Source organism: Heterodontus francisci, chromosome 4 (genome assembly GCF_036365525.1).
Source record: "Heterodontus francisci isolate sHetFra1 chromosome 4, sHetFra1.hap1, whole genome shotgun sequence".
Taxonomy (NCBI): domain Eukaryota; kingdom Metazoa; phylum Chordata; class Chondrichthyes; order Heterodontiformes; family Heterodontidae; genus Heterodontus; species Heterodontus francisci.
The window spans coordinates 76,580,612-76,606,269 of record NC_090374.1 but is presented as its reverse complement, the minus strand read 5'-3'; the positions used below and the strand labels follow the sequence as shown (position 1 = coordinate 76,606,269).

The following is a 25,658-nucleotide window of genomic DNA, read 5'->3' as shown; positions in this document are numbered from 1 at the left end:
GCAGCTCTGGAGGCGGGAGCTCGTCCCTTAAATGGACGACATCCTGACGTCGGGCAATTAATTTCCTGCCCACCTTGGAATTGCTTTGGGGGTCTGACGGAGGGCCAGGGTGGGGTCACCCTCCCCCACCTTCCAGCCTGCCATCGGAATCCCGTCACCACCAAAAAATTCAGCCCATTAATTCTCTTTCTTTCTTCACAGCTGCTGTTGTGGTTTGTCTGCTGCCACCTTTACATATTTAGTCAGTTTAGCTGGGAGAGATTACCGAGTCTTCCGTATTTTGACAGTCACTCTTTATTACATTCTATGTACAGCTTCACACCAGTCTGTGTGACTTTTCTGAAGCCATGCTGCATCTCCCTCCAGTCTCTTTCACATGTGATCTCTTACATCATCATGGTGGGGGGGGGGGGTTCTTCCTTACACGGACTCAATCATTAACCCTTTCAGACCTTTATACTACAGCTGTTGCCTGACTTGTTGAGTAGTTCCAACATTTTCTGTTTATATTTCACTCATTTATATGCAGGCACCTGATGCGGTAAAGTAACGTAATTATAACGGTTCTGAGGCACAGTCAGAAAACAGCTGCGGCTAATTTTATACCCCAAAGGATATCACATTTTACAGTCAGCATCTTGTATTATCCTTTTCACAAGAATAACCAGTTTCTACATCCTAACTGACTGGATCAGTTTCTTAATTTATAGGAAGTCTTCTATCATATATTTCAAACATTGGGGTGGGAAGGGAGGGTAGTGAGAGCAGTTCATGGAATGGATAGATCAGTGGCATGGTTACAAATACTTTACTGAAATTAAATGAAGTCGGGGTACATTTCAGACTTTCTAGCAATCTATGAAGCTTCAGTTAGAAATCTGGGACTTTTTAAAAATTCATTCATGGGATGTGAGTGTCACTGTCAAGGCCAGCATTCGTTGCCCATCCCTAATTCCCTTGAGAAGGCTGGGGGCATGAGGAGTGGGATAAGTTTCTAATGACAAGTTTATTATGACGAGGTGGACTAGTTAAGTAGAAACACACTTTCAATGAATATATTTTTTAAAGTACAAAACTATTGCATTAGTATTTGTAAATCCTGCTGTATCAAACCTACCCACTGAAAACTTATTTCTTCCTGTCAGCAGCACACCATCTCATAAAACCCCCTCATCATTTCTGACAAATCTGACTGTCCGTCCCTTCTGTTCTGCACTGGAAAGGAAGGGGCGGCAACACTGAGTGTACATGAAGATATGAATGCTCGCAACAGCTGTCAAAAAATTTCTCTTAGATAATGAAGAGGAGGTTCCTCAGCTTTAGAGCTTTGGTGAAATGGAAATGAAATGAAGGGGATATGGTTTATTTCGGTTACCATTATCAACAACATCCAAAAACAATCTTCTTTTGACTGAGGCAGAGTGAAAACTTACAGTACCTGTTTGACATCTAATTAAATAACAAAGTATAAATCACACTGTCAGTTCTAATATCAAACTGTGAAAACGTAATGATCAATTAATATTTATAAATGTGTATTCACATTGTCCAAACATTGGAAAAACAAGTCTGCTTCTAGAATTTGTTGTACTGCAGCTCACATTAAATTCTTATACTATTTGTGTACTGGGGTCTTACAAGAGAACTGCCCAGATTATAGAGGGATGAGTCATGAAAATCAATGCGTCAGGCCAACTGAGGGCAGAACCCATTCCAGTGATGCAACACAATGTATTCACATTCTCCAGACATTTGTAATGAAGGATATTAATGGATCCTTAGTAACACAACAGCATAGAACTATGTTTCCTTTACAAAGTTGAGACTTTGCAATCAATACTGCACTTGACAATCATCCATCCTTCACAAATACAAGCTCACATTGAAAAATCAGTGTTTAGGGGAAAAAAAATCATAGCATCCACAAAATGTACTTGACATGATTATATAATTCCCATGCTTTTTAAACATGGGTACAGATAGGACTCATACATTTCAGCGATTTTTTTCCCAAAAATATACTTTATTCATAAAAAGTTGCAAAAATACGTTACAAAACAGTTCAGATGTCACATTTCGGAAAGTACAAGAGAGATCAGTGCCTCACAATTCTTGCCATTCCATTTTAAATGAAATGTACATTGCATTACATAGTAAAAAAAACATTGTGGTGCATACAGCCCGAGGGGTTTTACACGGGTTCCAGCCCCTTGGTTCACTACGACGGGAGGACCTTACACATTGGCCTTTCCCCATTGAGCCTTTGTGGTGGCTGCCCCAAGCTTTAGTTCATCCCTCAACATGTAGTCCATTTCAGTGACATTACCAAAACCAGTCCAAACCTCAACATATTTTGTATTTAAAAGCATTTGCTTACATATTTGCATATGTAGCTAAACACCTTACTCTTTACCAGGCAGCAAATTTTTATCTTTGCTAAGAGTGAGACAGAAGAGGAAAATGATCGAGTGAGAAAACAGAAAGCAAGCATTCAAGAGGGAATCTTTTTAAAGTTTAAAGTGTATTTTCTGTTGGACAGCAATGTGAATTTAATTAAACTTGCTTTAATTTAATCCTCACCCAATTGGTCTCTGCTTTGGAACTGAGGTAGCCATTCTTTCACTCCTTTGTAACATTTGCTTAAATGTATTGTTTTAAATTTCTAAACAGTTATTTGAGCCAGTGCACTGGAGTTAGACCTTCCTAGTCTGCTGCAAGTACTTTCCATAATGTGTTGTTTTGTTTTGATAAGTTTTTCTTTTGCCAAGAATATTTAACCTTTTACAAAGTGCAGATAAAATCTATGATAACTCAAGGAATATAAATTTATATCCTACTCATAACAACTCAAATTGTTGGATAGGACATACAGGGCTGAGTTTTATACGGGTGCTGCACTATGCGGCGGTGCCCTTTCAACTCAGCGCGGTGCCTGCATTTAGCAGCCGCCGCCGAGCCCCCGCGATATTACGCGTGAGGGCTCATTAGAATCGCGGCGTCGAACCTCCCTCCCCATAATACGTGGGGAGAGACGGGACATTCGGCGCAGTGAGAGAGTTTTTGACAGTTGTGCAGCAGGTGCTGGGGCCCTATTTTAAGTGCCCCAGCACCTGCTTCCTGACAGCTGTCAAAAAATACATACCTGACTGCTAAAGAGTGGGGCTGCTGTCAATCTGGCAGCAAAGCAGAAAGTGCTGCAGAAATCCAGCTGGTCAGGCAGCATCTGTGGAGAGAGAAGCAGAGTTAGCTTGTCCAAGTTCACAGACCTGAAAGTTAACTCTGCTTCTCTCTCCACATATGCTGCCTGACCTGCTGAGTAACCCCAGCACTTTCCGTTTTGCTGCCACATACTTACCCTGCTGTGTCCCAGTATCCTGTGAAGTTGCGATCCTCTTCTCCCACTCAAGTGTAACATTCCTTCTTGTAGGTGTGCCACACCTGGGTGAATAATCTTAATTTTGCACATTCCAGGATGGGAGACTTAAATAGACTGGAAAAGGTATTTCGGAGTTTTACAGAGAACATACTGACAAATGGGAATGCACGGATGTCACAGCAATGTAAATAACTCTTTTAAAGGTCTGCAAAGGAAACCCAACCGAGCCCGAATGCCGGGCCTGGAAGTGTGACCTGACCCGACCCCGAGCCTGACACGTCGTTGGGTCGGGCCGGGTCGGGTAGCAGGCCTTTACATCAGTACATGGGTAAAGGCCTGCTACCCGACCCGACCCCGATGGGACCTGACAACACGTGTTGGGTTCGGGTCGGGGATTTCTCACATAAGGCTATCCAACAGGGCATTGCAGTGATTTAATGTCTTTCGTTAAATGTTCCTCACCAACATGCGTGTTCTTTTCTCTGTGTGAATGATGTGTGCCAGCATGTAGCGCCAATGTCACATCTCTTTGCACCGTCGGCCCTTCAAGAGAGCCAACGTATGTAATATCATTTCCATGCCACCATCACTCATGAGCGTCTCCACAGATTCAGTGCCATCGAGAGGCCGGTAAAATTCTGCCCATATTGTGCATATAAATCTTGCAAAGTGCGCAATCCATTATAAATTGCTATGTCCACATTTACAATGGGATCTGACTACGTAAATTTGTCATAAAAACAGAAAATGCTGGAAATATTCAGCAGGTCAGGCAGCATCTGTGAAGAGAGAAACAGAGCTAACATTGGATCAGACAAAAGGTCACTGACCTGAAACATTAACTCTGTTTCTCTCTTCACAGATGCTGCCTGACCTGCTGAGTATTTCCAGCATTTTCTGCTTTTATTTCAGATTTCCAGTATCTGTAGTATTTTGTTTATGTAAATTTGTCATGCTGTAATTACACCTTCACACCAGTTGGTACTGTAGCAACTCAGTTTTGAATCTCCCAGTTCCTCAACCTGTACTGCAGAGAAACGCCTATACTCAAACCTACTCTATTTCTGTGCCTCCCAAATTTCCCTATGCTTTTCTATTTCATTAATAATATCAAATCTAAGTTTTAAATAAAAATAAGGTTGAAATTTATGATTTAAAATGGACACTAAATTAGGTTTGTGTCCTGGTCAAGTTATACCTCACTCATTAATCCTGCTTCACTTGAAGACTATATTTGGGCGTGACTGTGTACAGCACCTTATGAAATTGCCTGAATAACGTTAATATAACAAACTGTTTTTCTTGAATTTTGTGTGACTTCATCAAACAGCAATAGCTGTCAATGGCAGTTTGGTCTTCGCTCCCCATTTACAATACCATGGGAGACTAATACACAATATATATCTATAGATTTATAGAAAAAATATCTTGCATTCTTCAACATGTGACCATTTACATTATTTGGAAACCCAGTGTCTCTAAGGTGCAATTTGAGTTGTGACCATCTGCAAAAGCTCATGCATGGATGCTTTGTGACCATTGAAGTGATCATAAAATTGAAGTGCTTCAATACAGCTGAGAATGGCCAAAATTTACTCAGTATCAAGCAAAATGCATAGCTGTGATTTAAGTTTGCACTCCAAAGTTGATAAGCATTGCTCTCCACATCATTGTTAGCTGCCCATGCATAACTAAAATTAACAAATATCAGACCTCCACAGTGATACTACCCTGTACATAGCCAGATGTTACACCCTATTCTTTATAGACTTAGTACTCAAGGTTAGTCCAATAATCAAAAGTTTCCTCCACAATACAATTATAAAATGTCTTTTTAAAAGCACAATATCTGCCTCAAATCAGTGCACCCTAATAACGAAATTAAAACCAAATAGCTCACCAGAAAATCTGTCGAATCTTATTAGTTCAATTGACTCAAAAAATTATTGGGCGTTCCTATAATGTGTAATGGTGGGTGGAGTTTTACTATACATAGAATTAAAAATATGTAAAGTCACCCTGCAAATCAGGAAGATCCACTCTGTTCAATGGATTCCTTAGGTTCCAGCAGCGACCTTAGTTTCAAAAGGTTAAAGCCATAGCAACAGAGAGTCACAAAGAACTTCAATTAACACCAGCTCCTAAAAACAAATTGCGCACACAGAACAGAATGTCACTGTTATCCCACAGACTACACCCATGTGTGTTCTGAAATCCTTAATCAAGGAGTTACAGGTTTTCAATCTACAAAACAGTTTTTTTCTTTTGTTCCAAGAGGGTTGGAATTTTTCAGCCTGTCTTTGAAAAGAGTCAGCCTCATAAAGCATTTCCATCTTTATTGGTTTGTGAAAGGTACCAACTTGATGCACCACATGCTTTATTATTATTCCCATTTTCTTTTGTATATATACCCAAGGTGTGAGATGTAATCACTCATAAATTAACTAGCTCATCTCAAGAATTAAGGTAAAATATTGTATAACTTTCTAAACTAATAAATGAATCTATATAAGAGAAAAGGTAATTCACTTACAATCATTTGTACTAAATACTTCATAGCTTTTAGAAAGGACTGAATTGAATCATCACAATTCTACTGATACAGTTAGCACTAATATATTAATATACACTGACCTGCAGGAGTGAAGTACAGTGTTACATTACCAGAAACAAAGGGCTGGATTTTATGAGCCCGCTATCAATTTTGGCAGGGAGCTCAAAAATGTCGGCCTGCCCATGCGGACCGCACGCCAAAGAGCCGCCACGATCTTAAGCGCGGTAGCTCATTTAAATCGCCTGGATGGCCCGCACCCCCAATCAAGTGGAGGGGACAGGTTGTCCGTCGCCGGCAATGGCATCAGCTGCCTATGCACAGGCGCTGGCACCCTTTTTCAAGGGTAGCCAGCCCCGCTGGCATATTTATATTTTTAAAGAAAGATCCTCCCAAAAGTAAATAATTAAATTTCTTATGCCCCTTTCCCACCTCTGCCCCAATAACAATTACAATAATTATTTGCCCTTCCTCCCCACAAAACATTTAAGCTTCAACACTTCATACCATCTCCTACACCCATTGCGCGTTTGACCCTGTCACCACACCCGCCTCGCAATGATAAACTTACCTCCTTCCCCCCTTCCCACCAGTGTCATGCCTCGTTTCCCCGGATTGGGATCTGAAGGCGCGGGATCGCCGGCCCCCACACTGAAGATCACGACGGGTCCTCAAGATCTCAGGTACGTGTATTTAAGTGTCTTCATTTTATTCATCTGAATATGTTAATTGTGGTCCCATCACCCAGTGGCTGGTGGGGGGGGGGAGCCAACACAGAGCCTCGCCTCCGTCGGGAGGATCGGACTGGGCCCTGCCGGCATCAAGGTCCATGGCGGGCCTCATCCGGAGCCACCTTCTGGTTCCCCACCCCCGCCACAGATCGAGGGTTCCTTAAAATCCAGCCCAAAGATTGAAATTCAGAATATTCTACCAGGGTAATAATGAAAGTTTCATTCCTTGCTTCCATCTGCGATATAGAAATGCAATTTAATCAGCAACCAAAAACAAGTTTGTGTGACCAAGTTATGCTATTTTATTTTTGGTCAGTCGCATTTCCAACAGACACAGATATTCAATGTCATGCTTAATTGCCTTCACACAGCCACAAAGGTTTACCAACACTGGAGGCCATCATTTGACCGCTCGGGTCTGTACCAAGTCTGGCATAGATATTCGAAACTGATCCCATTGACCTGCTGTCACCCCATATTCTTATGTATTCCTCTGCTCAAATATGAATCCACATTTCCTTTAAATGTGCACCAGTCCTTGAGCTAAAGTAACCTGTTAACAGCTGCAAGCTGTGTTCAGTACAGATAAACAGAGTTACTGGAGAAAAATCACTTTAAGGCTTCGGAATGTTTAGCAAAAAGCAGAAAAGTCATAAAGATCAAGTTGAAACCAATAAACAGATATACTTCAAAGATATGTTTCACTTTGCTGCCAAGTTAGAACTTTGGAGAAGCTTCACGTACACAAAAACATTGAGTCATGGTGTTTGGAAACATGAACATAAGAGACTGAACATGTTTTAAAGATGCTAATTCAACTGGCCTAAGTGGCCCAAAAGTGTTTTGAAAAGCTGCAAGAGTAACACAAACTGATGTTGATTGATGATGTCAAAGTTTGCCTTCTCTTGAAATGCAGAGAAACGAGAAGTCATGTTTTTGTATGCTTTCTCAGATAAACCCTGCCTTTAATTCTCCAAGCAACAGTTTGTAAGATGTCAGTAATTTAAGGGACTTGAATTGTTTAAAAAAATGAGAGAGAGACCAGGAAAGGAAGCTGCTTTTATATTTACTGACAAAGATCTTGAAGCCATGTGTAACATCCACGAGGGGTGATGAAATTACTGAAGGAAATGCAAACATATGCTCATCGTCAAGGCAGTCTCTAATATCATAGTTTGAACAAAGAATTAAATGTACCACTTGATAATTGTAGCTTCAGGTGGATTTTGTTAGGACAGTACTAGCTTGTCAATGAAACAACCTGTTCACCTTGGAAAGAAAAGTATAAAAGTCATTACAAATAGTGATTCAGTGCTTAGGTTGGGTAGCTTGGTCAGCTACTGAAGAAAATGATTGGCAGGGAGGTGACCACTGGGTGATCATGTATGTATGATTCCTTCTAATATATTTGTGGCTAACATGGGCGTTGTATTGTTAACCAGCATTGCTACCGAACCTAGTTGTCAGTATTTAATTTGAGCTTTGAATGTTATTTCCTTATTTCTCATCATTCTCGTGTTTGAACTGCAGAGTAACCAGTCAAGGGTAAAAGGTTACATCTTACATTACCCACCACCCACATCCCCCTTCCACGCCCAACCCTACCTCCTTCTGTACCCAACCCTAGAAAAAAAATCCCCCAATTCTGTTACAACTGCACTTTCAAAATCCTTATTGTTCAACTGCACCCTCACCTCTGCCCTTGATGCCCTAGTCCCCAATAAGGCCGTTACTCTCTCTTACCCTGGCCCTTCCTCCAGGTATGACCTTCATCTTTGCTGCCTTAAGGCCAAGGGACACAGACTTGAAAGGATATGCAGAACAAACGGTTTAGATAATCACTGCCAGATATGTTGGGACTACTTAAATGACTATCAGGTCCTGCTCCCGTGTGCTAAAACTGTTTGCATTCCAGGATCATCCTGGAATAGTAAAGATAACTTCCAACTTCTTTTCTCTACTGCAAACCATCTTCTTAAACCCCTCTCCCGTCTCCTTCATTCTCCCCTCCAACAATAAGTGTGAGCAGCTCATGGCCTTCCTTATCACTAAGATTGAGACCATCCAATCAGCTGCCTCTGCTGCATCCCTCCCTTCCACTAGCCCACCAGAACAAATTTCCACTAAAGCTCCCCTGTCCTAGGTCTGAACTCAGATCTTTCTCTAGTTTCTCTCCTATCACCCCTCATATCCTGTCCGAGCTCACTTTGTCCATGAGACCCACCTCCTGTTCTTTCGCTCCTATTCCCACTGAACTGCTGACCACCCAACTTCCCCTCCTGGTCTGCATGTTAGCCGATATTGTTAACAGTTCTCTCTCTTCAGATATTGTCCCTCTCTCCTTTAAATCTGCCATCATTGCCCCTCTCCTCAAAAAATCCAACCCTTGACCTCACTGCCCTTGCAAAGTACCACCCCATCTCCAACTTCCCTTTCCTCTCCACATATTCACGCCATCACTAAGACTGCCTATTTTGCCTCCCAAATCTGTGCCCATCTTTCCCAGAACTCCATGTCTGAATCCATCCCATCAGGTTTCTGCCCCCGCCACAGTACCGAAACAGTTCTTATCGAAGTCACAAATGATTTCTTATGTGACTCTGGCAAAAGAAAACTTTCCCTCCTCATCCTTCTCAACCTGTCCACAGCCTTTGACATGATTGACCAGACCATCCTCCTCTTGTGCCTCTCCAGTGTTGTCCGGCTGGGTGGGACTGCTTCACCTGATTCCATTCTTATCGATCTACTCATATCCAGCGTATCACTTGCACTGGCTTCACTTCCTGCTACCGCAAGATTATATATGGTGTCCCCAAAGAATCTATCCTTGGCCCTCTCCTATTTCTCATCTATTTGCTGCCCCTCAGCGACATCATCCAAAAACATAGCTTTAGTTTTCACATGAATGCTCAGGATACTCAGCTCTTCCCCATCACCACCTCTCTCGATTCCTCCACTGTTGCTAAATTATCAGACTGCTTATCCAATATCTAGTACTAGATGAGCAGAAATTTCCTCCAATTAAATATCGGGAAGACTGAAGCCATTGTTTTCGGTCCCCACTCCAACTCAGCACCCTACCTTCGGACTCCATCCCTCTCGCTGGCAACAGTCTGAGACTAATCCAGTTTGTTTGCAATCTTGGTAACATATTTGACACAGAGATGAGCTTTCAATCACATATTCGCACCATCACGAAGACTGCCTATTTTCACCTCCGTAACATCTCCTCTTTGCCTGTGTCAGCTTAACTGCTGCTCATTCATGCCTTTGTTACCTCTAGATGGGACTATTCCAATGCACTTCTGGCTGGTCTCCCGCATTCTACCCTCCGTAAACTTGAGGTCATTCAAAACTCTGTTGTCCCTGACTTAACTCGCGCCAAGTCCCGTTCACCCATCACCCCTTGGCTCACTGACCTACATTGGCTCGTACTCCAACAACATCTTGATATTAAAATTCTCATCCATATGTTCAAATCCCTCCATGACTTCACCCCTCCCTATCTCTGTAATCTCCTCCAGCCCCACAGCCCTCTGAGCTATCTGCACTCATCTAATTCTGGCCTCTTGAGCATCCCCAATTTTAATTTCTTCATCATTGGCGGCCGCGCCTTCAGTTGCTGCGGCCCAAAGCTCTGGAATTCCCTCCCTACATTTCTCTGCCTCCAATTCCTCCTTTAAGACACTCCTTAAAAGCTATCTCTTTGACCAAGCTTTTGGTCATCTGACCCAATATCTCCTTATGTGGCTCAGTATCATATTTTATTTTATGATGCTCCTGCCGAGTGCCATGGGACATTTATTACATAAAAGGTGCTAAATGAATATTGTTGTTGTTGAAGCTTCTCCTGAAATAGGTCAACAGTGTAATATTTTCCTTTGTTTGAATCCCAGCTGCCTAATGACGCATATCTTAATTACAGGCAAATCAATATTAATAATAACAACACGAGAAGGGCCACTGACCCGAAACGTTAACTCTGCTTCTCTTTCCACAGATGCTGCCAGACCTGCTGAGTGATTCCAGCATTTCTTGTTTTTGTTTCAGATTTCCAGCATCCGCAGTATTTTGCTTTTATATTAATAATAACAACACTTTTAATGATTGTGAACAAGATTTGCAACTATTTCTGGGTTTTTTTGGCTTCTTGACAATGGGCATTCTCAGTCGCATTCCATGGAATTTTCTGCAGGAATGCTTATATTTATTCTGGTATAACAGCAATTTAAATGCAATTTTCAATTAATGTCACGGTTGAGCTGAGGGTTACGTGTGAAAGCCACAGGTGAGGGGACAGGGATGGGCAGGAGGTGGGGGGAGGGGGGGAGCAGGGGGAATATCACAAATCTTCATCCCATCGCTTACTAATTTGTTAAGACTGCTTTGATTTTTCAATAGACCTGTTTTTACATCAAAAGGAAAAAATGTCAGGGTCCCTAGTTTGGTTGTTTTTTTCCCCCCCAATTCTGGCATCGCTGCCAATGTCCATTCTGGTGTGTAGAACTCTGTATTTGTTTGGGCCTTCTACCTATGAAGCTACACCTTAGGAATGCATGCTCTTTATCAAAGCGATCAATATGGCTCATCTGTTAATACAAGTGATTGTCATTCCAAAAAAATGGTAATGTTGAATAGCGGATTTTGCTAGGACTAAAGAAAGCCTGAAGCTTGAAATGGCTATTTTAGCCCATTATGAATGTATTAACAAATCTACAAACCAGAGAAGGAAATAAAACTTAGATCTATATAAAAGTGTCTTTCATGCCCTCCACAGACCCCAAAGTGTTTTGCAGCCAATGAAGTACTTTTGAAGTGTAGTTACTGTTGTGTACGTAGGGAAACATGGCAGCAATTTTGCACACAGGAAAGTTCCACAAACAATGAGGTATGTGGCCAGGTAACCTGCTTCAATGATGTTGGTTGAGGGCTAAATGTTGACAATTTTGAGGTTAGTGGTGAAGTGGTGGCATTCTTCGCTGACTGCACAGAGAAATAGGAACTTCCTGGGTTGATGGCTGCAGCGAGAACTTCCACTTCTTGCTGTAGCATGGTCCAACATCAAAAGGATCTGTGAGGCCTCGCAGCGTGGCGCATTTCCTGTGAAGCCACGTCCCCTAATGACATCACAAGCTGCAGACATGTCCCTTGAGGTCAGTCTACAGCTCAAAGGCAGGTGAGTGTTTTATTATGATTTTAAATACTTTTTAACACTTTTCCAATCACCTGGAGAAGGGTGACATTTGCAACAATACAATTTAGTTTGTTACAGAAAATGATCTTTGAACCTACTCCAAAGTCTTGTTTTCTGATTATACAGAGCTTTTTTTTTTAAGAAGCTCAAAATGTTGATTTATAGATACACATTTCTAACTTTTTCCAGTTCTGGTGAAAGGTTATTGACCTGAAATCTTAACTTGGTTTCTCTCTCCACAGATGCTGCCAGACCTACTGAGTATTTCCAGCATTTTCTGTTTTTATTTCAGATTTCCAACATCCGCAGGGTTTTGCTTTTGTGTTTGGAAATTATGTTTACTTATAATAATCGGACTCTGTGGTAATTTCCTAACCAGTTCTCAATTACACCGGAGTATCATTTTCATAATTTGCATTGTATGTTTCAAGAATTTAACTGCTGAGAAACCACCACACTGGAATTTTGAAATTCCAATTAATACATCTGCATTGATGTGGATGGAGTGCTTTGCCATCCCGTCAGCAATTCTGCTAACAGTTTTCCAGAGAGACAGGGAAGTAAACTGTCATCAATCACAATGACTCTGGCATTTTCGATACTGATCCATAAATGTTGCATTTCTCCATGGAAATTCAAGTTCACAGGGACTGCACCTTTATCCAGATTTAAAGGCAGTTTATCTCTCATTGTTAAAGAGTGCCAAAACAATTCCATGTTCTTCACATCTCCCACTGCTAAACATTACTGAACCTTCCTCTGGTTTTATTTGCCAGACTCCCTCTCTTATACCGAAACAATACCTAGTTCTATGTTGTTTTGAAGGATTTTTTCAATGTTGCATTTACATTTTGGAAAAGCGGGAATCAAATGAAGGCGCCAAGTCAAAGTTAAACAGAAGCGGTATATTCCTTTCAATAGTCTTTACAAATGTGGATGCGTTCCTCGTAGGCTTGGTGCTTGCTGATACCAGCTCTAAATAAATCTGTGTGAAAATCAGTGTAACTTGTGGGTAATCAGCCTAAATAGTCGAATTGCAGGTCCCTGCTGCTTTACCAAGTTGCCCAGTGGGACCATTAGAGTATACTCCTCTGAGCCCATTGAAGTGCACCGCAACTTCCAGTTTGCAGCGCAAGTGCGATCGTTGAAAGTTGTGGTGCCATTGCAGCCTTCAATAGCGGCGAACGCCTCAGTGCCGCTATTGCGACCGCAAAATCTGGGCCAATATCTCAGCCAAATGACGGTACTGAAATATCAGTCTAGATTATGTGCTCAAGTATTATTACTACAATTACTATTATTACAAACTGTATGAAATGGATCAAGCATGTGATATCTTTATGACGGGTAGTACACATGAAAGTACTATATGGACTTCAGTGCTAACTCTAGGTTACATAACTTAAGACCTAATTCCTGGATTTTCAGTAGTCCACTCAATGATTGTTTATTGAGTTCACAACTGTGACTGGCTTTCAGTGATTCAACTACATCTGATAAAAGAGCTATTTGGGGCAGAAACCTCCTTTACATATGTCAGGTATCTCAGTTAGATATATTCTAATTAGATGCTTCAAGTTTTCTATCAGCATAATGTTTACTGCTACAGAGAATGTCCAGCTATTTTTCCAGAGAACTAGCCAGAAGAATCTACAACTTTTTTTGTTCGCAACCTTAAAGTAGCTGGAAGGGGTACAACTTGTAAAATATATCTAAATGTAAAATAATATGCCTAAGAGCACTATTCGCAACATCCCAGCTATTACAAGAAAGCTCACATCCATAGATGCTGAAATAAACCATCACCGTGACTAGGGAATGTTAAGTGTTTTCATAAATAGATTTTCCATACTTTGGTGGCTCAATTGGTGGCTTTCCTACATAGAACTGAAAATCTGAATTTACAAGATTATGCAAAAATATCCATTTTACATTACAACTAATTGTCCACTTTGTAAAAGACCAAGCCCAGTGCTGCTAGAATTAAAGTTGCTATTTTCAGCTCCTAGTAGCTCAGTTGCAAATTCAACACATTTATTCCTTTTCTTACCTCTGATGCTTGAGCACTCATGCTGACTCCTTGCTTTGATGATTTACCCAAATCAGTCTTCTTCGCTCCCTGTTAAAAAAAAACAAACACAATGGAAGTTTACTGACTTAATCTGAAATGTCTCCCTGGAAATGGGTTAATTCATGTGCATTAGAAATATTATTTATAATTGAATATATATTTAGAAGTGAAAGGCACAAAAATATAAAACGCAATGTAAGATAGCTGCTGAGTTTTTAAAAATTAATTCATGGGATTTAAGTGCCAGGACTTGTTGCACATCCCAAATTGCCCTCATTGCTCGAGAAGGTGGTGGTGAGCCGCCTTGAACTGCTGCAGTCCATGTTTTTTTTATTCGTTCATGAGATATGGGCGTCGTTGGCTAGGACAGCATTTATTGCCCGTCTCTAATTGCCCTTGAGAAGTGGTGGTGAGCTGCCTTCTTGAACCTCTGCAGTCATGTGGGGTAGGTACACCCACAGTGCTGTTAGGAAGGGAGTTCCAGAATTAAGGAACAGCGATGTAGTTCCAAGTCAGGATGGTGTGTGGCTTAGAGGGTAACTTGCAAATGGTAATGTTCCCATGCATCTGCTGCCCTTGTCCTTCCAGGTGCTGTCTAAGGAGCCTTGGTGCACTGCTGCAGTGCATCTTGTAGATGGTATACACTGCTGCCACTGTGCGTTGTTGGTGGAGGGAGTGAATGGCACACCATGCACAAACAATCAAGTGGGATGTTTTGTCCTGGATGGCGTCAAGCTTCTTGAGTGTTGTTGGAGCTGCACCCATCCAGGCAAGTGGAGAGTATTCCATCACACTCCTTGTGCCTTCCAGATGGTGGATAGGCAGTGGAGAGACAGGAGATGAGTTACTTGCCGTAGGATTCCTAGCCTCTGACCTGCTCTTGCAGCCATGGTACTTATATGGCTACTCCAGTTCAGCTTCTGGTCAATGTTAACCCCAAAATGGAATGGGGGATTCAGCGATTGTATCGCCATTGAATGCCAAGGTCAAAATGGTTTGATTCTCTCTTGTTGGAGATGGTCATTGCCTGGCACGTGTGGCATGAATGTTACTTGCCACTTATCAGCCCAAGCCTGGATATTGTCCAAGTCTTGCTGCATTTCTACACGGAGTGCTTCAGTATCTGAGGAGTCGCGAATGGTGCTGAACATTGCTCAATCATCAGCAAACATCCCCACTTTTGACCTTATGATTGAAGGAAGGTCATTGATGAAGCAGCTGAAGATGGTTGAGCCTAGGACACTACCCTGAAGAACTCCTGCAGTGATGTCCTGGAACTGAGATGATTGACCTCCAACAACCACAACCATCTTCCTTTGTGCTAGGTATGACACCAACCAGCGGAGAGTTTTCCCCCTGATGCCCATTGACTCCAGTTTTGCTAGGGCTCCTTGATGTCATACTCAGTCAAATGCTCTCTTCATGTCAAGGGCAATCACTCTCACCTCACCTCTTGAGTTCAGCTCTTTTGTCCAAGTTTGAACCAAGGCTGTAATGAGGTCAGGAGCTGAGTGGCCGTGACAGAACCCAAACTGAGCGTCACTGAGCAGATTATTGCTAAGCAAGTGCTGCTTGATAGCACTGTCGACGACACCTTCCATCACTTTATTGATGATCGAGAGTAGAGTGATGGGGCGGTAATTGACTGGGTTGGATTTGTCCTGCCTTTTGTGTACAGGACATACCTGGACAATTTTCCACAGTGCTGGGTAGATGCCAGTGTGTAGCTGTACTGGAACAGCTTGGCTATGGGCGCAGCATGTTCTGGAGCATGGGCCTTCAGTACTATTGCTGGAATATTGTCAGGGCCCATAGCCTTTGAAGTATCCAATGCCTTCAGTAGTTTCTTGATATCGCGCGGAGTGAATCAAATTGGCTGAAGACTGGCATCTGAGATACAGGGGACTTCAGGAGGAGGCCGAGATGCATCATCCACTCAGCACTTTTGGCTGAAGATTATTGCAAATCCTTCAGCCTTATCTTTTGCACTGATTTGCTGGGCTCCCCCATCATTGAGAATGGGGATATTTGTGGAGCCACCTCCTCCAGTTAGTTGTTTAATTGTCCACCACTATTCACAACTGGATGTGGCAGGACTGCAGAGCTTAGATCTGATCCATTGGTTGTGGGATCGCTTAGCTCAGTCTATCGCATGCTGCTTACACTGTTTGGCCTGCAAGTAATCCTGGGTTGTAGCTTCACCAGGTTGACACCTCATTTTGAGGTATGCCTGGTGCTGCTCCTGGCATGCCCCCCTGCACTCTTCATTGAACCAGGGTTGGTCCCCGGTTTGATGGTAATGGCAGAGTGGCGGATATGCTGGGCCATGAGGTCACAGATTGTGGTCGAGTACAATTCTGCTGTTGCTGATGGCCCACAGTGCCTCTTGGATGCACAGTTTTGCATTGCTAGATCTGTTCGAAATCTATCCCATTTAGCACAGTGATAGTGCCACACAACACGATGGAGGGTATCCTCAATGTGAAGACGGGGACTTCGTCTCCACAAGAACTATGCAGTAGTCACTCCTACCAATACTGTCATGGACAGGCAGATTATTGAGGACGAGGCCAAGTATGTTTTTCCCGCTTGTTGGTTCCCTCACCACCTGCCGCAGACCCAGTCTAGCGGCTATGTCCTTTAGGATTCGGCCAGCTTGGTCAGTAATGGTGCTACTGAGCCATTCTTGGTGATAGGCATTGAACTCACCACCCCCAGAGTACATTCTGTGACATAGGTATGCCCATGATTCTGTTCAGCAAGCAGTTCCAGGATTTTGACCCAGTGACAATGAAGGAATGGCAATATGGTTCCAAGTCAGGATGGTGTGTGGCTTGCAGGTGGTGGTGTTCCCACGCACCTGCTGCCCTTGTCTTTCTAGATGGTAGAGATTGCTGGTTTGGAAGGTCTTATCAAAGGAGCCTTGGCAAGGCTTTGATGGGTCAGTTGTCTGTGCTGGTCCAGTGAAGCTTCAGCTTATTGGTGATCCCCAAAATGTTGATGGTAGGACAAAATGGTGACATGGTAGTATTTAAAGTCAGCGGGAGGTAGTTGGGCCTTTGTTTGTTCCAGATGGTCATTGCCTAGCACCTATCAGCAATCGAAAGTTTCGTCCCTTTTCATTCAAACTTCTTAAAAACAATTCACATTGAACAATGTAAAGCTCAAGTATCAATATAAATTGCGTATCACACATGATATTAAATACCTGATATTTATACTATCAGTTAAAATATAAGATTCACTTATTATGGTGCTTCCTTTAAATAGTTTTTTTAATACATGGGCTTGGAACGTGCATGGCTTTTGACGGTGAACCGTCAGCATTCGCCGTCATTACCCCACTGAATCTGACAGCAGCTTCAGGATTTAGTGCAAGCTCAGATTAACACAGAAATCCTGAAGTTTTGGTCTGTCATTCACTTCACTGATTGCTGGCTCGGTGGCACAGCAATCTGGCTGGAACTTCTCCTTTACCATGCTCATATTCCTGTAACAAACCCTATAAAAAAGTTAAGCCTTGTTCAGTCCGATCTAACTGGGTTTTTAACGATGATTTGAGTGATCAATACTGTTCAACGACTGATCTGGCCCTGAATAAAATAATTTTATATTTGTGAAGCATTGTGAAATATCTCTATTATGATCAGTTACTATATTATTTATAAACTAGATTTTAAATATGTAAAAAAAAAACATTTGTTCATGATATTGCAGGTTCTACCATGTGTGTGTCCCAATCTTTATTTTGTTTTCTAAAATTTTTAAAAAGTGATTTGATTACTAGTGCTTTTCATTTCCTGGTTGGTTGTCTGTGAGAATTCTTCAATGTGTCAGAGGCATATACGGCCCAGGAGGAAGCCATTCAGCCCATCGAATTCATGCCCGCTCTCATGGAGCAATCCAGTCAGCTCCCCCCCCCCTGCCCTCCCACTTGATTTTCATAGCCCTGCAAGTTTATTATAGAGGAGGTAGATAGATTTTTGAAATATATCGGGGAGTTGAAGGCTATGAGGAACTGGCACAAAAGAGAAGTTGAGGTCTGGGACAGATCAGCCATGATCTTATTGAATGGTGGGGCAGGTTTGAGGGGCCGAATGGCCTACTCCTGCTCCTATTTCTTATGTTTTCAAGTGTCCATCCAATTACTTTTTGAAATCATTGATTATTTACACTTCCACCTCCCTTGTGGGCAGCGGGTTCGAGGACATTATCACTCGCTGTGTAAAAAAGTGCTTCTTCACATTCCCCCGTATCTCTTGCCCGAAACCTTAAATCTGTGTTTCCTAGTTCTTCCACCATGAGTTAATGGGAACAATTTTTCCTTGTCTTACCCAAGCCTCTCATAATCTTGTAGACCTCTATCAAATCTCCCCTCAATCTCCTTTGCTCCAAGGAGAACAACCTGAGCTTTTCCAACCTGACCTTGTAACTAAAATCCCCAATCCCCGGAACCATTCTGGTAAATCTCCTCTACACCCTCTCAAGAACCCTCACAGCCTTCCTAAAGTGTGGTGACCAGAACTGGTGCAATACTCCAGTTGGGGCCTAACCAGAGATTTATAAAGGGTCAGCATTACTTGCTGGCCTTTGTACTCAATGCCTCTATTTATGAAGCCCAAGATCCCATATGCTTTGCTAACCACTCTCTCAATATGTCCTGCTACCTTCAAAGATGGTTGCACATGCACCCCCAGATTCCTCTGTTCCTGCATACTCTTTAGAACCTTGCCATTAAGTTTATATTGCCTCATGTTATCCCTTCTGCCGAAATGCATCACCTCACACTTGTCCGTATTGAACTCCATCTATCACTTGTCTGCCCATTCTGCTAGCCTATATATGTCCTGTTGCAGGTAGTTCATGCCATCTTCACTGTCTGCCACTCCACCAAGTATGATATCATTGGGAAATTTTCAAATTCTACTCTGATTGGCTGCTTGGACAGTATGATGAGATTACTGCAGCTGCACGCTGGGAATCCCCATTGAACTATGCTACAATCAATTGTACGTCGAGAGAATGTTCTCGTCACAGAGATCACTGGCTCTCTCAGCACAGCTATCTTTGAGGTCATGGCAAGCCTTTGCTTCCCATTTATTTGCCAACTGGTTCAGCTGTGTCGGCTTTTTTTGCAGAAAACATGTGGTCATGAGGATTTCCACTGGCATGTCATGTTACCATGAAGTTTTTTTTAAAAAATAAATTTTGTGCTCGTCATGGTGACTGATGTCAATGTTGGGGAATGGGGCACTTTTTCACTAAGGCATGCATAACCACCAAGTATTCCAGACAGATATCACATAGCCAGAAGCTATACTCTGCCAAGCTAATATGCAATTAGCAGAACCTCAGAAAGCATACGCCGCTGTACAGAGCGCCTCATTTGGTACTTGCCTGCACCCACTAGGAACCTGTTTCAGATTATAGATGCAGCCAGCCAAACATGAAAACATTTTTCAAAATGAGCCAAAATTCCCAGTATCTTCATGAGGCACAGAAGACTCAGGTATAAAGACAACAGCTGATATGCTGCCATCAACACAGACTGATATTAGAGCTCTTCGCTAAGCATTGTGAAGGTTATTTTGGGGAAAGGGTGAAAACAGGTGCAAAGTGGGTGTTGTGCTAATAAGACACGTATGTTTGCAAGTCTGGTTTTAGCTTTCAATTTTGGGGCTAATTGGTGACTACCATAATTTGACAGTGCCTGGAGGCATTAAAACAGAGACTTGCAGTTTCAGTACTCAAACACTGAATAGACGCAATTTTCATGGAGCAGTATACATTGGCTTCATTCACCCACTTCCATGGAAGTTGTGCAGTGGACTAGCTGACACAGTGCAGATTTCAGGATGGCTTGGATGGGCTGAGAAGATGCAAAGGATCTTGGATGCAGCACTGGAGGTCCTGGTGGAGGACTGATGTCCTGCACCCGCTGGAGCGGGAGCAGGGGAAGGAGTCACCTCACACTCCTGTTCCTCTCTCCTCCTCTTGTTGCTCGAGCTTGACCCTTTGGCACAGTTGCTGGGGGAAATGGCAAGTTTCTGATCATCACCAGATTGTTGGACACACAGCGAGTCACAATGAATCTAGAGCCCTCCGCTCATCTCTCCATAGCTGTGCTGCTCGGTCTGGTCTCATTTCCTCCTCCCATTCCTCCTGCAGACCAAGGGGAACCCCTAGCAAGATGCTGATGACCAAGCACTTCCTTTCTCCCGATCACTCCTATTACATGTCAAATAGGTAGAATAGCCCAGCATTCAATCTTTTTTAGGTGAAATCCTCAGAGAATTTGGAGAATAAATGTTGATAGAGTGTTGGTGAAGTCTTAACAAAGTGTCCCAGAATGTGTCCCGATGTGTTTCAAAAGTCCTCTTCAAATTTCCCAGCAAGTGAACAGTAAAAGGGGATTAACCTTTAAGTAGTGCTCAAAATCCTCTGCAACAACTAGTTTACTCCCAACCAGCAGGTTGTTGTTAGCAGAGAGCGTTATACAGCACCATTCGTGACTCCTCAGATACTGAAGCAGTCTGTGTAGAAATGCAGCAAGACTTGGACAACATCCAGGCATGTGCTGATAAGTGGCAAATAACATTCATGCCGCACAAATGCCAGGCAATGACCATCTCAAACAAGAGAATATCCAACCATCTCCCCTTGATGTTCAATGGCATTACCATTGCTGAATCCCCCACTATCAACATCCTGGGGGTTACCATTGACTAGAAACTGAACTGGACCAGCCACATAATTACTGTGGCTACAAGAGCAGGTCAGAGGATGGGAATTCTGTGGTGAGTAACTCACCTCCTGTCTCCCCAATGCCTGTCCACCATCTACAAGGCACAAGTCAGGAATGTGATGGAATACTCTCCACTTGCCTGGATGGGTGCAGTTCCAACAACACTTGACACCATCCAGGATGAAGCAGCCCGCTTGATTGGCACACCATCCACCATCTTCAACATTCAGTCCCTTCACCACTGACGCACAGTGGCAGCAGTGTGTACCATCTACAAGATGCACTGCAGCAACGCACCAAGGCTCCTTCAACAGCAGCTTCCAAACCCAAGACCTCTACCACCTATAAGGACAAGGGCAGCAGATGAATGGAAACACCACCAGCTGCAAGTTCCCCTCCACACCACACAGTATCCTGACTTGGAATTATATTGCTGTTCCTTTATTGTCGCTGGGTCAAAATCCTGGAACTCCCTTCCTAACAGCACTGTTGGTGTACCAACACCGCAAAGTCTGCAGGGGTTCAAGAAGGCAGCTAACCACCACCTTCTCAAGAGCAATTAGGGATGGACAATAAATGCTGGCCCAGCCAGCGATGCCCATATCTCATGAATGAATAAAAAAAACGTCAAGTGCGAGCCACCATAATGCAGGTCAGCCTCATTAACAAGTGCTAGCAAGCAATTTAAGCGACAATGAGCTGCTTAATGTTCCTCTGAACAGCCATTCTGAGTGCACACTTCCTTTACCAAGATACCATTGTGCATTAAATATAGACTAAACTGGCATTTCAGCTTACGATCCCATCTTGGCCACCTCGGAGCACCTACAGTATCCAGGGAAAATCACCACTGTATCTGGTAAATCCAAATACCACAAGAAAGAACCACAGTATAAACTAAAGGTGCACTCAAGTTCTGTCGATGTGATATTCACATAACGTGCATATTTATCCAATTGGGTACTGTGGTCAGGTTAACAGACAAATATTATAGGGGCTCTATTATGCATTGTCTCTCAACTTGAGTGTTCTTCCCCGCCTCAATTTCTTCCAATATTAGAAATTCATGCAAACAGCATACATGGATCAGTGACACAAAAACAGTGGTTTGCATTTCAGCCTTGTTATTATTTAGCTGCCCACTGCATTGAAACCCAAAGAATTTTTGCCTGGAAAACTTTTCATAATTTTCCGGAGGCACTTAAAATTGAAGTCCAAATACAGAAATGAAAAAGGCTTTTGTTACAATTCAGGCTCACACCAGATACTTTTTCCTCATGCTTAATACAAAATGGGGCTTCTATAAGCTGAGGATCTAAAACATGACTATGCATGAAAGAAGCTTTTTATTTTATTATTAAGGTATGTATTGGAAATGGTACAAATTCGCACTGTACAGTCATTTGCCTGTCAGACAAATAACTCAAGCTGCAAATATAAATAATGTTTATTAAGAAATAAGGTTTAACAGAAGCAAGAGCAAACAGCAGATTTCACTGGATTATGAAATTTCACTGAATTTAGAGATTCTGTTTCAAAGTGATAAATATCTTGAACCTCCAGCAGACCTCTGAATTAATATGCTTATTTCGGACCAGGCTTGTGTGAAGGATTTCACGCAAGACTTCACGACTCTCTCTGTTTTGATGTCTGTGCTAAGAAAAGATTGCTCACAATGAAACTGTTAATCACAAAAAGGTTTTGTTTGGCAAACAGAAGACTAGTTTAAAATGTGCATATCATACAATCGTGTTTTTACATGTGTTTGTGAATCAATGTATTTCTCAAATGATTGATATTTTACGAATTATGATGTGTTGCTGGACTCCGTAGCAGGTTTTTTTGTATAGATGCTCACAGATGACAGCCAGGCAATCTGCACCCCTACACGACATAGCCACAAGGTAACAGTTTGTTCATATCACCCCTGATGGATAATTGCAAATGTCATGGACATAAACATTAGAATTGGTGGCCCAATGATAAATACCAATCATTTTTTGTTACATGGGTGGATTTGGCAACTGTTTGTTACCAGACATAAACATATTGGTAATCAACTATATTGTACCGACAAACACTGCTCTATGTTCACACCTTTTTCCTGCAGACACAAAAGCACAGCAAAAATTCGCCCAATCTGCCACTGCAACAGCCAGTTCAAAAGACACTACAAATTCCCATGGGTGAAGTGTCTTTTTCCAAAAAATGAAACAAGATAGATCTCTAATCCATCACAGGATATCACTGCAGGAGTTCCTCAGGGGGTAGTGTCCTAGGCCCAACCATCTTCAGCTGCTTCATCAATGACTTACCTTCAATCATAAGGTCAGAAGTGGGAATGTTCGCTGATGATTGCACAATGTTCAGCACCATTCGTGACTCCTCAGATACTGAAGCAGTCAGTGTAGAAATGCAGCAAGACTTGGACAATATCCAGGCTTGGGCTGATAAGTGGCAAGTAACATTCGTGCCACACAAGTGCCGGGCAATGACCATCTCCAACAAGAGAGAATCTAACCATCTCCCCTTGACATTCAATGGCATTACCATCGCTGAATTCCCCCCTATCAACATCCTAGGGGCTACCATTGACCAGAAACTGAACTGCAGTAGCCATATAAATACAGTGGCTACAAGAGCAGGTCAGAGGCTAGGAATCCTGTGGCGAGTAACTCACCTCCTGACTCCCCAATGCCTGTCCACCATCTACAAGGCACAAGTCAGGAGTGTGATGGAATACTCTCCACTTGCCTGGATGGGTGCAGCTCCAACAACACTCAAGAAGCTCGACACCATCCAGGACAAAGCAGCCCGCTTGATTGGCACACCATCTACAAGCATTCACTCCCTCCACCACCGACGCACAGTGGCAGCAGTGTGTACCATCTACAAGATGCACTGCAGCAACGCAACAAGGCTCCTTAGACAGCACCTTCCAAACCCACGACCTCTACAACTAGAAGGAACAGGGCAGCAAATGCATGGGAACACCACCACCTGCAAGTTCCCCTCCAAGTCACACACCATCCTGACTTGGAACTACATCACCATTCCTTCACTGTCGCTGGGTCAAAATTCTGGAACTCCCTTCCTAACAGCACTGTGGGTGTACCTACCCCACATGGACTGCAGTGGTTCAAGAAGGCAGCTCACCACCACCTTCTCAAGGGAACTTAGGGATGGACAATAAATGCTGGCCTGGCCAGCGATGCCCACACCCCATGAATGAATTTTAAAAAATCCAAAGGACTGGCAACATAAGTCTGTATTTCTTCATTTCAATACGTTAAGAAATCTGCAATACCAATATAACACAGATGGCTTCTTTTTAAAGAAAAGAATGAAACCACAATAAAAGGCTACTTCACCATTCATGATTATAAAAATTCAAATGAATTATGATTAGCCAATTAGGGGTAACTATTCTGCAGTTCCCCTGCCAAGCTGAGATCATTAACTTACCAAATGTGGAATTGCAATGTAAAGCCAGGTCTTATTACTATAAGTGATTTTCAGTGGTCTCAAGCCTACTCAAAAATGTTACTGAAAAATATTACTTAAGTGTACAAAGTATTCGTAATTAAAACGTTAAATAATACTGACTTAGGAAGCTAACTCATTACCACACTAATATTCAATAATGCTTGTCCAAATCATGGGTACTGTTTTCATTACAATTATAGCACTTATCTACAAATCAATATTGGAGTACGCAGTATATTGAAATGTGCTACATGCTCCATGCATCTAAATAAAACAGAGACAATCACAGGCTATGCAACCATAGGTACAATTCAGAACAGAATGCTAAACAAGATGGCTTGCAAATGAGTACCAATAGTTGAATATCATGAAATTTCAACTACTTTCTCCTGGTCTGATCAACCTATACATGCCACTTAATTCATCTATCTTTCGAAACAATCAAAATTATTTGTCATCACCTTCCAGAAGTTAATTCTCAAAACTCATAGACATCATCTTTCCCACAGTAACTTACTGTAAACTTGCCTTTCTACATAGATTTGCATCGCTCCTCTGTTGCACAGATACAAACATGGACTGTTAAACACCTTGTTCCATTCGACCATCACTTAAGTTTTTAGACAAAAGGCTTGAGAGTTGATTTTATTCCCCAAAAACATGTCAGCTCAAACTTCATAAATGTTAATAAACTGTTTAATCCTGGCATTTCTTTGAATAGAATCAGTAACAAATTCTCCCAGAAGCTATTCTGTAAAGGTTTCTCAAGAATAAAGCAATAAGCTGATTTAGTGCTAATCTGTAAACACCCATTTGAAACTCCTGTTTTCAACACAAGCTCACAGCTTGAACAGTTACAAATGCAATTTTTATGCATAAAAAATCCATTTGGGGATTTGTTGTTGTTACAAGTCTTAATTTAATTTCTCAATCTTAAAATCACTGATTTGTGGGAAAGTCACTGGGTTTGAAGTTTCTGAACAACATACTCCAAAGATTTGTTGTTGACCAAAGTTCACACGGCAGTGGGCATGATTTACGATATGAGGCTGTAACCGAATCACTGCATTCCATTTAGAATCCTGCAAGTTATCTTGCAAGACAAACACTTTGCTCCTTCAACATCCTTTAATATTTTTTGTCCAGCTTCAGAAAAACATTTAGCAAACATTTTTCCATTGATTCGCTTGTATGTGACATGACAAAAACACAACTTTTCTTCCTCTGTAAATGAAAGAAGGTTTCGCTCCTGTGGAGCATAAACACCGGCACAGACCAATTGAGCCAAATGGACTATTTTTGTGCTGTAGACTCAGTATAAATACATGTATATGAATATAAAGGAAGAACCAGGCAGCTGTTAATAGGGCTTATGATTGTTTTTCCTGCCATCAAGTAAACCATAATGACAAGAGTGGGCCAGCGAAAAGAGGAGGAAGGGTGGCACAATTCTAAATGCTGCCTCCATGTAAACATCAAAGAACAGACAGCAAACAAAAAGGTA

The 25,658-nt window shown here is 42.2% G+C and overlaps 1 protein-coding gene across 7 annotated transcripts in view; it reads right to left on the bottom strand.

Annotated features, from left to right (window-relative positions):
• cast (calpastatin) overlaps positions 1 to 25,658 on the bottom strand; it is a 236,224-nt gene that overhangs the window by 192,017 nt on the left and 18,549 nt on the right. For all 7 annotated transcript variants that reach the window (XM_068029740.1, XM_068029732.1, XM_068029734.1 and 4 more), the window contains exon 2: positions 13,903 to 13,971. In XM_068029740.1, the coding sequence (XP_067885841.1) occupies positions 13,903 to 13,971 (69 nt within the window). The remainder of the gene's footprint in view (positions 1 to 13,902; positions 13,972 to 25,658) is intronic.